Source organism: Rissa tridactyla, chromosome 1 (assembly GCF_028500815.1).
Source record: "Rissa tridactyla isolate bRisTri1 chromosome 1, bRisTri1.patW.cur.20221130, whole genome shotgun sequence".
Classification (NCBI taxonomy): domain Eukaryota; kingdom Metazoa; phylum Chordata; class Aves; order Charadriiformes; family Laridae; genus Rissa; species Rissa tridactyla.
In genome coordinates this window covers 24423926-24439256 of record NC_071466.1, presented here as the reverse complement: position 1 = coordinate 24439256, position 15331 = coordinate 24423926, and the positions used below count along the sequence as shown (strand labels likewise).

Below are 15331 nucleotides of genomic sequence, written 5' to 3'. Positions count from 1 at the left end.
ATCCTCTGAATACTATTTAAAGCCTAGGTGGTCTGTGGATGTGTTTGAGACCGATCGCAGGGCAAGAACAGATGGAGGTGACAGGAAGCAGAGACAATCCATTGTCTCCTCAGTGATCTCTGAGCATCGGCTGACGTTTCTTTCTGCCAGGGTATGGGCAGATTTCCTCTACCAAGTGATATGGAATATTATCATCTTTTGATAGTTTCAGTACAAGGTGAGGTTTTGAAAAGGTGCAGATAATGCTGCTGTTGGCACAGATAACTGTTTATTGTGTTAGCCCTGCTGTGAAGCAAAATGGCAGTCTTGTATTGCTGTTCTTTTCTGTGACCTGATGAAGCACCCTGGGTTTCAGGCTTCAATAACTGAGACCTTTCACCAAATTTATCTTGAAAATTTTAGGCTGTTTTATCAAGGACTTATTCTTTCATAAGCAATAGCTTATTCTAAATACATAGCATTATAGGAACATAATCGTAAAGTCTGTGGTATCTTGTAATGACTTTCTCATAACTTCTGTAGACTATATATTCCTTCTGCTGTGTAACTTAATTGAATGCTCTTTTCTTAGACTTCCTCAGATCATTTATTACTTCCATTTTAATAAGTAAGCATAAGCAGTGAGAGTTTTGTCCATAGAGGCCCCTATACACTTAATTCCTTTTGCATTAGTTGCAGTGATGTTAATCTGAAGAAGTGATTCCGTGTTCATGTATTGCTTCTGCATTAATGAAAAACCCCGTCTTTGAATTTAGTGTTAGAATGTGGAAGTAAGTTGGTTTTGGTTTAAATTCCAGTCAGGGAGTTATTGACAATAGCAATGAATCTTCTTAGTTCAATATGAAATAAAAGCCGATCACACCAGCACAGAATTTTAATTTTCAAAAATTGGTAAACCACTGTAGAGCTGTGGGTTTTTTTGTGATTGTGTAAAAGAGCTTTGTGCTGATTAGAAAACATATAAAGGAATCCCTCTTGTAAAGGGGACTAATAGTGGATGGTAATGTGTGCTTCAAAAAAAGTGTTCAAAAGAAAAACTTGATCTCCGTGGGCTATATTTCTTTCAGTGAAGGCATATAACTCCCACTAAAGCGTTACTGTATGTGCATGCCTTGAAGGCAGAGTATGTTCTTATTGAGTAATTTAAGACGACCACTATAATGTAGCATCTCATGTTCAAATGGTATTTCAAATGCAGGGGTATTTCTTCTGGTAGAAGTAGGCACTTATGGAAGAGAAAGTCTCTACATAGGCTTGTTCAGGATTCCAGGGGCAATCAAAGCATAAACTAAATGAAAATAAAAAGGCAGCTTGTGTCTGACTCTACTCCAAATAGCTTCCACAGGTGCAAGGAGCATCTGTTTGAATCATCCTTTTCCCTTGAAATGATATTGCACCAGTGATCCATATTTAGAGAATTCCCAAATCAAATGACCTAACTGTTTAGAGAGACAGCAGTAGAATTAAATAACTTTTCCTTAGTAAAAGACTGTATCGTCTTAATCCAGAGAGCATCTGGTGTCTAGGGACTGTTCCCTTTTCTTAACTAAGGAAATTTTTCTTAAACAAACGTTCATGTTTCAGTTTTCTTCTCCGGAAAATTTGGCTTGCATTTTGGATGCATCTTTCCTGTCTTAAATTTCCCCCTGCCAATATGGCATCACCTCATCCTTTAGTCAAGATGGGGGCTATCTTTCTAAAAGATAATCTCTTTATATAAAAAAAAAAGTTATGCTACAGTTGATACAGAGACAACTGTGAAAACTATAGAAACTGTTTTGCAGGTAGGCTGGCCAAATGGTTGTAAGGTTCCCTTCTGATTTAAAACTCCATAAATACAGTAGTGTCCAAACAAGGACCGTGTCTTAGTAGAACCCTATCCCTACAGTATCTCAAATATGCCAGTAGCTGTGCATTTGCATAATTTTGGTGACTATCATCAAAACAAATTTAATTCCTTGCCATGACTTAATGGGACTCTTCACCAGTGTGAACAGGCTCAGAACTGCATTATTGAGGTTACTGATGTCATCCTTGCTGTGCTATGCAGTGCACTCATTTTCATGAGAGTACAAACAAGAGTGCAGTTAGGGGTAGAATTTTTCCTTGCTTTGAGCTCTAGAGAAGACTACATCTGAGTTGGTCACTCATTAGACTCAAAGTTTTTAGAGTGCATCTCTGTCTATTCTCTACAAGAGGTGTTTGGGGTGACTTGTCAGGACATAGTGGCAAGTTTCCCATCACTGCTTACGTGTTTTGTCAGTGAATTTTGGTGAGGAAAGTTGTAGCTGTGCCACATACTAACTGAGGCATTAGGTGTCTAGTAGGTCAGCTACTCCCTTGTGAGTGCTCCACTTTCAGTCCCCTCTCAAGTTGGGTAGACTGAACCGTGAAGTCTGGTTCACTTTTATTTTCTCTCCTTCTTTCTTGCTGGCATATCCTAACAAATCTGAGTTGCTGGTGCCTGGGAGAGAGGCTGGTCTTACAGGATTTGTGGTTCAGTGATTTCAGTGCTGGAAATCATGGGAGCAGAGCTGTCTCATGAGAGTCCTAATTCATTACTGTAGCTTTCAATTTCAAATAGGTTTTGGTTAAAATACATTATCTAGAATCTAAATTTAGGAAGTCAAGCTTTTCCTATAAAGTCACTTCGTGGAAAAGGAAGCAAAGCAAACAATGATCCCGCCTGAGTGTCCCAGAACTCTTCAGGTATACATGTGATGAATCTCATCACCAGTTTGACCTGTCTGTAACCGGACAAAAGAGGCATGCTGTAGGCCATAAAAAAGGTTCACTGACAAAGTCAAGACTAGAAAATTATGCATTTCCTAGGCTGCATTGTGAGACTGCTTCTATAAAAGTCGATTTTCAAAACTGCTGAATTGAGAAGCTGAATTTGAGCTGTACCTGTGGTTCAAACTCGCATTAAAAGGTATCAGTTTTTACAAGATCCATTTACTTGCCCTTTTTGGCAAATTCTCTTTCTTTTTTTATATAATATTTTAGGTGCTTTGTATAACACATGATCGCATACATTTTGTGGGCTGAAAATGTTAATGTAAGTATTCATTCTCTATAAAAGACTCCATGCATCTATTTTTCCACTTGTATTCGTCCCTTGTGTGTTTTATTTCAGCTTGAGACACTTCTAATTACCAGACTGTTCGTTTAACACAGAGAAAGGAGATTCTGAACCATGTAAGCCCTTAAACATGGGAATCTTCTTTGACCATGAAATGAAGAGTTCACATTTATATTCAATCCACAAGGCTATATTATGTTAACCTTGCTTGATTTTGCTATCAGGATAGTAATACTAATTGAAGACTTCTTGCTGTTTAAAGCTAGTGAATGCCACTTGAAGACTTTCAGAGGTTTTGCTACAAAAAAGGCTTTTCTGTAAATATTTGAAGTGTTGGTTTTTGGATGTGTGTTCTACTAAGCTATTTAAATATTGCACTTGAAGAACAGCTTTCATAGCTGATCTGAGGGGTTTTTTTCTGATGGCAGGAGTTTAACCAATTTTTTAAAATATTTCTTCATATGTGTAAAAACTTGTTTTCTCTCCTTCAGTTTTCCTACTTGGAGAAGCTGTTGTTGGTCCATGGAGCTTGGAGTTACAATCGAGTTACCAAGTGCATACTATATTGCTTCTACAAGAATGTGGTTTTGTATATTATTGAGGTAAGAGTAACTAATTGAATGGGCTTACCAGTGCTTACTACTCAAATAATTTTGTATAAAAAGAAAAACTCATCCAGATGGATTGAGCTAAAAGGACTGACACTTTTTTTGATGTTTAACAACTTAAAATCCTGATTCCTTTCTCAGATTAAGTTAGTTCACTTGAGTCTTTTAACGTTTGCAAAAGGAAAATTGAAGGTTTTGGTACAGTGAAGCCTTGGATACGAGATGTCAGGGACGAACTTCATTCCTTTGGTACAAATGTTCATATTAAAAGCTTCTTTGCATTCATGGAAACATTTCAATTGGAGCTTATATTTATGAAACTTGAATTTGGGGCTAAAATTAAATCAAAAGTTCATGTCATAGAATCAGGAAGAACTGTATATGAAAATAATAAACTAGGCAAAAACTATAGCTGTTGCTTCCAAATTATAAAGACTTTAGCTTAACTGGAAGCAAAATTAGTTTGCCTTGTTTTTAGGAAAGAGAGGGCATAATTGTGCTCTACAATGCCAGTGAAATTATAAAACTAATCAGGCTATTTGATTTAATAATACTTAAAATGTAACTAACGGTGTTTTGAAAAATAGATTGCCTGAAGATGTCAAGTAATGAAACTGGATTTTAAAATGGGCTAAATACTGTTATGAACATTAATATATTGCATTTCAGCCTGCTTAGGTAAGAGTGTAGTTCTCACGCTTTAATATATAGTCTTGAATTTAAGAAGGTTCAGGAAAGGAAGTTTATTGTGTGCTGTTGCCTATTTAGAAACACATGAGGAACTTGAACTCAGTGGATTGGTCACTTGAGTATCAAGTGGTCACTTAGTACAACAATTTCCACATTGTTCATCAGTTTTATTTATATATGTCCATGTCTATATATTAGATTTTCAATTTCTTTCTAAAATTAAGCAGGCATGAATGAGGTTAACAGATAAGAAAATTAGAACACTTATAATTAGGTAGCTAGCTATATTGATTACAGGAGGTAGTGGGTAAGTAATGTTTTACTATTCAGTGAATCATATCATGGTCCGTGTGTGTGTATACCTGGCTCCCTCAGGGTCTGATCATCTTTTATGCATGATGTTAGGCTCTTCGAGAACAAATATTCTCCACTACCTTGCTCCGTTTTTCCTGTGCTAACTATTTCTGAATTAGCTGTTGGCTGTTACAATTTCAGCACAGGTAGTCTGTTTTACTGCAAGAGAGTTATACTATGCCATCAAAGTAATGGCAGCGTTTTGCTGTACTGGGTGAGAGCAGTGATATACAGTAAGCTAGACTTGTGAAATAATACGAGGAGTTGCCTTTTTTTTTCTAAATTTTAAGCATCCAACTCTTGACTGTGTTCCAACTCTTTAGCCAGATTCTCTGCAAAACTTAAATCCATGTTCCTGAGATTTCACAGGTGTGTTCTTGTGGCTTATAGAAGCCACCTTCACAGCTTTGAGACTAATTTAGTGCACTGAGATAATTAAGATTTGGTTCATGTTTGACTTTCTGTAATAGTCCTTAATTTAACTTGGGCTGATTGTAACTCATGCTTTTAGTAAGGGGCTTTAAGTGTTGTTGGAGATGACAATAATATTAATTACTGCGCGAAAGAAATACAAATCTAAAAAATAACTTTTCTAGTGGGTTTCTTAGTGAGCATGGGAATTACTGGGGCTTTCCCTGAATTGTTCAGAAAATGCTTAATAGCTTCATGATTGCCTTCTAGGATTCTCTTCTCCATCTGAAAATCGATTTTGAAAGTCCTGCTTCTCGCCCATTGTAGCAGTGTCTTTGATAATTTACTTGTCAGACTATAGTAAATGAAAGTTCTGCATCAAATGTTATATGCCTAAATTATGCCTTCCCATGTGAGCAGCTGTGAAAGGGGCCTCTGGGTGAAGGTGAAGGCCTCTGGGATGTCCAGCCCTGAGGCAGGTTAATCATCTTACCATAAGGAGGAATTTTATTAGCCAGAGATATCACTATATGATACATAAAATGCAAGTCTGCTCCGAGAAAGTGAGGTCAGATGTTCTCTTCACTGTGTTAGTCTGTGTTTGGTTCTTTCTGCATACTGTACTGAGGCAAGTGAGCTTTTGTGTGTCGTGATGTCCACGAGTAAGGGTGGGAGCTGGTTCTGTCTGACAACTGAGCACTGAAAAAAGCGTTAACAAGCTTCAGGCCCATACCTTGGTTACCCCTCTGTGCTCACGTTGCATAGAAGTTGGGAGCAAGCTTAAGGTTTAAGGGAGATGAAGTGATAGAAGAAATCATGTAGATGTGCAGCAGTGGGAAGAGCTCAGTTTGGTTTTGGTTCCCCTGGTAAGCTTGCTTTCCTCTGCTGGCCTTAAGGAACTTCCCCTCCAAAACTGTATAAAACTAGCCAAATTGCACGGAAACAAAAGAGACGCCGATTTTAGTATCCTGGGGATGCAGGGAAGAGAGAGAGGAGGTCTCTAGTTCCCTTCTTAACTGTACACAAAGAAAGCTGAGTTGTTTTGTATTTCTACTGTGAGGCTCGGGAGCAGTGATCAATTTTTGGTATGAAGTGATGCTCATGAAAGAGAAACTCCATGAGGGAATAAATCTTTCAACTTGAGAGAACAGTAGAGTGCCCAGCACTCCTGCACTGTTGCTTGTGCATATGGTATGTTCCCGATTGTTTCCCAATGCTCTGGACAAGTTTAATATTTACCTGTACTTCCTGCTTGGATGTGTGGTGTATGGGGAATATTCTTTTAACATCATAATGAAACAGGGACTTGAACTTGAATTACTTTCTAAGTTAATCTTCTAAAGGATTGTACTGAGTAAATATTTATAGAGTTGAATCAAAAAGCACATCGGTCAATATTACTGTCAGTTTTACTTTTGTTACTGTACCTGTTTTATTTCAGTGAAGCTTTAACACCTGAGGAATAACTAAAGTAAGCCTTATGTAAATGAGTTTTGCAGCAGTGAAGCTCTGGGGCTCATCAAAACTTTTATTCCCTGATACTTTCCAACTATCAGAGAGAAATAAGAGATGGTACTCAGGCTGAGCACACAGAACATCTGGACACAACTTGCAGAGCCATACATTAAGATTAAACTCAAGCTAATTAAACTATGATAAATGCTTGAGGAGAACATATTGCTGTCTCCTTTCCCAGCATCCCAACATTGGTATATTAAAACCCCTAATACACTTAGAAGTTCATCTTGATACCAGTCACTCTTATACCAGGAGGATTCAAACTGTAGCATCTCTGAAACAATAAATTTCATCAGCTTTCCTTCGGCTTCTGGGAAAAGTGGTAATTAAAATACAGAATTTGGCATCTGATGGAAAGTGTGCTCAGGTGACTGGCATCGTGGGCTTGACTGCTAAGAGGTGCTGCTTGGTTAAGGCTGGTGCTTACCTTCCTGCAATGGCTGATTCTTTGTGGAGAGACAGGGGCCCCAGCAACTATGTCTTCAGCTGCTCTGATGATGACTAAAGTGTGCTCCCATATGGGACGATTTCATGCAGCTAGAGAGCTAATATAGCAGAAGGCAAGTCTTGAAGATTGCAGGGGAAATGGAGATAAGAGTATATCTTTCCTCTACCCTTGATTAGGTCTTCCTGATATTTTTTTGAGGTGAATTTTAAGTCATTAAAGTCATAAAGCTCAGTGAAGTCTAAAAAGACTTTTGATTGGCTTGAGAGCCAGAAACTCAGTGTTGCTCTCCTTTCTCTGACCTGATCTCTCTTCCTTTTGCATTTCTTCACGGTTGTCCTCCTGCCACTCTCTTGATTTCCCCCACCCCCCCATTTTTGAAAATACGAAACTCAATGAAATACTAAATCAAAAGCAGAAAGAGAAGTGGGTCCTAAAAATTCAAGTCCTTTTGGTGTGATTCTTAGCCTGATTCTTGAGTCCTTGCATATCACTGCTACCAAGGTGCTTCAGGGTGTAAAGTTGGGGTTCCCTTGCTTACGGCCTCACTTAGCGGCAGAGGGGTGCAGAATCAAGCCTTTGCATCCACAGAGCTCCTTGATAGACAAATTGCTGCTGCTTCCCCACTCCGACTGGCCTTGCTGGGTCTGTCCTAACAGTGGCAAGGGAATGTACATAGAACATTACCAAGATGCCTGCAGGGACGGAATGTGAGTATAAAGGCCCCTCTTTGGTGTCTGTTCCTGTATTTGCCATGTCTGGCTGCAGTAGTAGTGTGCACTGAAGCTGTTACTGAGGAAAGCCAATCGTTCAGGACCATCCTGAAGCAGAAGGTCGGTGACAGGCTTTTGGCTTTTAAAGATTTGACAGACAGATAAGTGGGCATCATTGCAAAACACCATTTCATTCGATTATTTATGTAGCTGGCTTTAAACTGAGCAGTGAAACAAAAGATCTGTTTCACATCTGTTGAGCAGATATATTTCACTGGAGATGATATAAAGTTGTCGTGTTGACATCAGAGCTTTGAAATATAGCTGATTTGAAACGTAAAAGAATACGGGAATGTTGCTTTCATGTCATGCTTGGAGAAGTAGAAACACAGCAAGATCAAAGGCGATATTAGAAAAATCAGGTAAGAGTTCAAGGCATTTGGGAATGATTCTGTGGAAACAGAAGCATGGAAGATACCTTTCAGGCCAACACAGTGTGCAGGAAAAATGTGCTCAGTACTTCATTGGAGCATGTTGTTTATCTGAAATGTACTTAATGTGAAGGACTCTTGTATTATATATTGCAGAATGAGCTGGGGAGGGGGAAAATAGATGGTCCCTGTGTCAAGGTCTGGTAGGCAGGGCCGTAACAGAGAAACGAATGGCAAGTTGCAGGGGAAGAGCATGTAGTGTACATACCCTGACACTGCATTATTTTTTCTTCTGCCTTAAGAATCCAGAGATAAGTTGTAAGCCCAAATTGGAAAGCTGTTTCTTTGTGGAGGTTGAGCAGTGCTAAACAAACAAGATAAGCGTACTAAAGAACAAAACACCAGGATCGTAGTTTCTCCTTTAGAGCTGAAATTTCAAGTCTTAAAAGCTCTGAGTAAACACAATGCCTAGATAAACATGCTTTTAAGTAAGTGGTGATTTTGAGTCCAGCAGGGTCTGGCAATGAGAGCTGTGAAGTGCTCCACACACTTTGTGGTCACCACTTCAGACTAGGCGATAGCACAAGCTGTGCAAGCACACATGAAATGTTGCTGCATGAGACCGTTCATTTGGTTTTCGAGTTTTCATGCTTTCCTGTCAAACACAAGAGGTTTTTTTAAAAATGTGGAAAGCAGACATGGGAATTTTAGCCCTCTTATCCAAATGACATGCAGAATTGAGTGTATCTGTATGATACTAAAAATTATATAGCTGTAATGCTTCTGTGTGCTTATCCTTGATTTATGTAATCTGACTTTTACCTACGTCCCTGTGCCTTCTGTTTCCAATTGACTTTGCAACTCTTAGGGTACAGCCAGGCAATAGAAAACCTTTAGCGTGGGGATTTTTGCAGTGAGTTGCGGAGTGAAGTGCAGTAACTGTTGTCATAAAAAGCAACGTTGTTAAAAGATAAGAGCAGTATTTTCCCCCAGCGTTAAATTAAGAATAAGAACATCTGGTTGCAAAATTCTCAAACAGGGATAACAATAATACAGGCAGCAAGCTGTCTTGTCATGCTTGTGTATTCAAATTATTCGGTTGCCTGTTCAAATGCTTCAAATGACAGTAGGCATTTAGTAGTCATTACTTCTGTGTGTATATACTTGGTGTGGTAAGCTTATAACAATGCTTTATCATGACGAAGTGAAGTAGGAATGCGTGTGTGATTTCCATTTAATGTTACTTGGAAATCTGGCTTTTTCAATCCTCAGAAATGCATGCATCTCCACAATAAACAACTTATTCTCTGTGGACAGGTGCTTTCAGATAGGCAAAAGGTGGGATTCAGTGTCCTTAAGACTAGTATGAGGTGTAAATTTAGGTGCCTGAGAGAAACCAATGTAGTGTTCCATGTAGATGGCCTTTATGGATGCTCTGGGGTCGAGAGCAGTATGGGACTGGCAGATTTGCCACAGGACCTGCCAAAGACCTCCACTTGTCTGAAGCAGCAGCAGCATTATTAATACTAAGAGGTCTATGTTGAGGTAACTGAATCCTGTCCAGAAAGTGAAGGAATCTTTTTTTTTTTGATTGGTTGGGTTTTTGTTCTTGCTGTTCATTTGTTTTTGAAACACGTAAAAAGAAAGGAATCCAAGCCCCCTAGCTTGAGTAACGCCAATCAGTTCAAAAAGTGCAGAATATTTACGAATAGCACGGAATTTGCAGACCTAGAAAGCGCAGTAATGGACGCAGTGTGAGGAGCAAAGCATGTGAGACTCAGCACTGTCTCTTGATAATTTTTGGAAAAACAGGTCTTACATGTCTGCTTATTTTTATCTTGCACTGTTTCTTATCAGCCTCATACACAGGTTTAACATGCAGAAGTAGAAGACCTAGGGCAGCACAGAATGTTATCCCCTTCCCATCCACCAAAAAAGCTAATTGTAGGCTCCAGTTCAAGAAAACATTCTTTAGTAGCAATCATTACAGAAAACAGATCCTGCAAATAGCCTGCCAAAACTTCTTGGAATATCATAAAATACAGTTGGCCAACCTAATCCAAAATCATCCAGATAGTGCTTTGCTTTTTGTTCTTAAAAATATATCCTCTTTCTCAGCTGATTTACAGTGCCTAGTTTATATTGCTACCACTGACAATTTATTCCATATTTCAACCCCCCTGTTGTCTGAAGAAATTCAGAATTGCATATAGGCTGGCCTCACCAACTTTAATCCATGATTGACTTCATGTTTTTTTGATTCCTAATTGAGTATGTTAATCCCTAGAGTTTCCAAGGAATCAGTCACAAAGATAAATCCATGCTAATTTTCCTTTCTTTTAGTGCTGTGCACTATACAGTGAATCATTAGAGAGCAGCCCATCTTCCCTGAAAACTAAGCTGACTCAACTATTAAATGTCTGGTTTTGAATTTTTTCCAACCATTTCAAAAGTGATGGAATGAGTACCAGCATTGTTCTGACTTTTTTATGAACACTGCCTTGATTACACTCTACAAGTAACACAGCTTGTAATTTTTCAACATTCCAAATATTACAAATGATAAATTAGATTCCTTAGCATGGTCTCAGAATCTCTAGGTGAAACACCTACCAGGTTCAATATGTGCTGCAATAGCTGCAATAGGTCTCAAGAAGAGACCTACTGTGATATTTTATTGGGCAGATAGTATGTTCAGAGTGCCTGGATCCGTTTTTTGTGTATATTTATATACATAAGGGCTGTATGGCAGACATAGTCATTTTCTTTCTCTGTAAAATGTATGTGTAATTTGGTGTGAAAAAAAATCTTAATTTCACATTAACAAAGTGATAATAATGCTGCTTTCTAAATTTGAGGCCATTAAATGTGAAACATTAGCCATCTCCTGAGCAATGTGTTCTTCAAAGCCAGAATTCTGTCATCAGTAAATGTTTTTTCAGTTTAGCTATGTCACCAGTGAAAATGCAAGTTGATGTTTAGAAGGGAGATAACCTAATGTGAGGAAGCTTTTAAGAGGGAAGCTAACCCTGTATTATGAAAGTTAGGAAAACACAAACCTGGGATGTTCTATTTCTATCAAACAAAACCAGCTTTGAAATTCAAGGGTTTATCGTTCTTGATTTCAACCCCACTTTCTTTCCAAAAAGCTAAAAGTTTTCATCTGAAATATAACTCTTATGCTCTTTCTTATGGCTTTGAATACTGACTGCTCTGACTTGGTAATATTGGATAACCTGTTGTTTTAATAAAAATAGGGGGAACGGATCCTACTTTCCCACCCACCTAGGCCAATTCAGTGCATATGGCATTACTTGTGGGTACAGGGAAGGCCAAATTTCAAAATTGTATTAATGTTTAAAGAGTGCAAATAGACATTGTTGGGGAATAACTTGTGCTTAGCACATTCATGCTGAATTTAGCAATGCTCTACTGCACCAAAGGGGGTAGTTTTGAGAGTGCTTTTTTAAAATCCAACACCATATATACATTGATCTGTATATGGTAATACAGCTCTTCACAAATATATCACTTGGGTCTGTACCGATTTTCTTTGTATCTAGCCTATATCCCTATAAACAGACTTCCTTTAATAGAGACATTCCTGATTTGTATGAGAATAACTGATAGCAGAGTAAGGTCCTGTGCCCATCGCATGTCTGAAGAGGTTTTTGTCTGGTTTGCTTTTCACTAGACAGAAGCCAGAGGGATGCACGTTGAAGGTGTGAGGGTTTCTTCTCTCTCACCTGTACCCCATTGCTATGTTCAAAATGCGTTTTATAGCAATTTACTTTTGAGAATAGTAATACAAATGCTTAAAACGAGGCTACGTTTTGCCAAAGAGGACTTGCTGATAGACCCTGGCCCCAATGACTGCCTGGCAAATTGAGCAGTGAGTTTATTTCTCTGGTTTACGAAGCTTTGAGGCACTCATGTTAAAACAGCCTTATAAGCAAGCATGTTCTGTAACTTAATGAAGCTTAGAAGACTTTAATCTTCCAGGGGAGAGAAAAGCAGAATTACTTTTACTTGATTAGCTGCATCTGCTGTGGTTGAACTCAGATATTATCCTGGTATTTAAAAACACTGCTTAGCCTAGGTGCAAGGAGGCGTTTGCATTTCTTTTGCATGGCTCTTGGCAAAGCATTTTTTAAATAGGGACAAATAGTTTGAAAGGTGTAGTATCTATTAATAAGTTGTGCTTTTGTGCAATTTCATAAAATCCTTTAACTTATTGTTTAAACCTAAAGTGTTCTGAAATTTAACTTGAAGACCACTTCTGGAAATGTGTGGTGGCTTGCCTGCAAGCAGTCCCACAGAAGTCACTGAATAGTAATTGAAGACATTTTCTACTTTCTTGGCAATTCTTTGGAATAAAATGAGTTTATTTGTTCTAAGTCATGTGCTAAGATACTGTTTGTTGTTGTGTGCTCGTGGACAAAAAGTGTGCTGGTCTGTGTGGGCTCTATTTCACTTGTATGAACCGAACAGAAGTCTGTCTGGCTGCCAGCTGCTTGCCCAGTAGTAAGGTCAGGCTATTCGGACTGTTGTTTCTTGAGCGTGAATAACTTGGTGACAACACCAAAACATTTTGTTTCAGTGTTCAATTTTATTATCTTGAGCCATTTTACTAGTACTTTGTCTCTTAGTTCCTGGGAAGTCGAGCAGAAAAGATATCCTTACCTGAGCTCCTGTCCAAGAGCAGTCTCGCTGTCAGCTTCTCCGTTCTAGTTGTTCGCATGGGCATTTCTCTGGCACGTTTGGAGGCACCACTGGAGTGTATAAGTTTCTAACTGCCACATTTTCTAGTGTGTCCTGTAGTACAGATGCATGCAGTTGATGAGTTCATAACGCTTACTGTCTTAATGCTGCTTCACAGACAACTACAAAAACCTTTTGAACTCAAAAATGTGGTCTCAACAGTTTTTTTTAATATAAAATTTCTTTCTTTCCAGTATCTGCATCATTGTTGTGGTTCAGGCTCAAACCATGACAATCATGAACTGAACTGGTCCTGATTATTTTGAGGTTTCTTGTTTTTTAGGATCATAACCCAAAGAAGCTAGGGCAGAGAACAAATTTAACTGAATACAGATTCCATTTTTAAATGCTGCTAGAAAGTAATTTTGCCATTTCACTTGGATGAGCACTAATGATAAAAATACCTCTATCCAATTTCACTAATTAACCACTAGAGATTGTTTTATTTTGGGATTCATATAAGGCATCTGTAACCTAGTTTAAGTGCATGTACAGGATTTAGAATAAAATGTACTTAGAATAAAAATGTTTGTGAAAGAAAGAATCTAGAATATAGGCTTGGAGTTCTTGTTTGCTCGAATTCAAGGTTTTGAACCAAATTTTTTTTGGCACAGCAGGGTCAGAGACAGAAAAACAAACTATATCCTCCATGATCCATCCAGTCCTCAGTGCACATCTGGAGCAGCATAGGCATTGCTTTCAAATGTGCTTTTACAGCCTCTTCTGCTGTAAAACCCCTTCAGTGGTTTGACTGTGTTTGTCCCAAGGGATATCTGGCCTGTGAGGAGCTCGAGCTTGGTGGCTGGGGACGGGAGAAAAGGAGTTGTTAACACTCGGTGCCCTTGAGGGACTCCCTTCCTGTGAGGGAATCCTGCATCACTCAATTCAGCCGGCATTGGGATGTGTTGGACTGTGTGACAGCACGCAGTAAGTGTAACAGCTTTGAGTAACCTGTCCAAAACAGGTTATTTTTTTCACTCAATATCGAGATGCTGAGCACAATGCAGATAGCTATGACTATTTATAAGCTTTTGGTTATTTAGATGCTCTAGAGAGCACGTAGTAGCTTTTTATGTCTCCTTGTTCTTTTCAACAATGTTGTTTAGAACATATTAAAATGCACTAGAAATAGCAAATCATGCTACCTATTTGATAGTATTATTTCTGAGTTACAGGGTCTATTTTTCTGGAAAGATGTAAAAAATGAGTTGATTGCGGCTTTTCCCCCCAGATATTCTATTGCTATTCCATAATGTTTCCCATTAGTTCTCCTTTTCCCTACTACTTTGAACTGGATTCTTTGCTTGAACCATTGCAATTTGAATGTATGGGCAACTGGAACCAATTTTTTGGTATTTCTGAAGTAGGATTGACAGGTCGCTATTACTGGGACTCTGTCAGATAAGGGAGAGGAAAATCGGGAATACTTAAGTCTGAGACTGCCATACTCTTAACGCATGTTTGTGTGTATACTTGCATGTTGAATATAAACATCAATATAGTCAGTAATCATGGGTTTTAAGCTGAAACCCCAGAACTACACCCCAAAAGGCACAGTGTGTGTTACCAGTCTGGTTCTGTCCCATGAAGACAAAGACATGGATAACTACTGATGAATTCATGCTGTCAGAAGAGTGAAGGAGGTCAAAACTTGGTCTGCCAGCTTTTAAACGTGACAAAGTTATTTTACTTACTTTCTTCTTGCTGGAATTCTCTGCATTCATGCAAAAGCAATTAAGGATTTGGAAAGCGAGAAGATGGAATATATTAGCCTTAGCAGTATCTGAATTCTGCAGGGATTCGGTGAAAGTGTGTAAGAAATGAAATCTAATACTGTATGCTCTCATCCAAAAAACAAATAATGCTATCTTTATTAATAAATGACAGTGCAGGTTGATTTTATTAATGTTAACTGACTAAAATCTGCTGCTACTGAGCCATCTGCATAAGTGTAAGCCATCAGCAACCAGTAACACCTGAACCTCTCAACATTATTTGTGATGATGGTTTCTGTCAAGTCCAATTTTGGTGGAAAAATGAGTCTCCCCTTCGGGTTTACTAACAGTGCCTTGACCTTTTCTCCCTTTTGTTGCCAAGGAGTGACAGGTGTCTGGAGCAGCTAAGCAATATGACAGTCAGCCTGTGCTTTGTGTCAGCTGGCATTCATTAGTATTAGAAAAGACGTGGTTTTGTACTACTCGAAAATATGTTTATGCCTATTAATACATCCTGCTTTATGGACAAGATAGCAATAGACTGTTGAGTTGCTTTACTTTCCTCTGTTTTTCTTTTGTTTGAGTGTTGTGTGTGATTGAATA

General features: G+C 38.6%; 1 protein-coding gene across 1 annotated transcript in view; it reads left to right on the top strand.

Annotated features, from left to right (window-relative positions):
- The window catches only part of ATP8A2 (ATPase phospholipid transporting 8A2), a 309064-nt gene that overhangs the window by 155448 nt on the left and 138285 nt on the right, over nt 1-15331 (top strand). The window contains exon 27 of the mRNA XM_054188764.1: nt 3574-3684. Coding sequence (XP_054044739.1) covers nt 3574-3684 — 111 coding nt within the window. The remainder of the gene's footprint in view (nt 1-3573; nt 3685-15331) is intronic.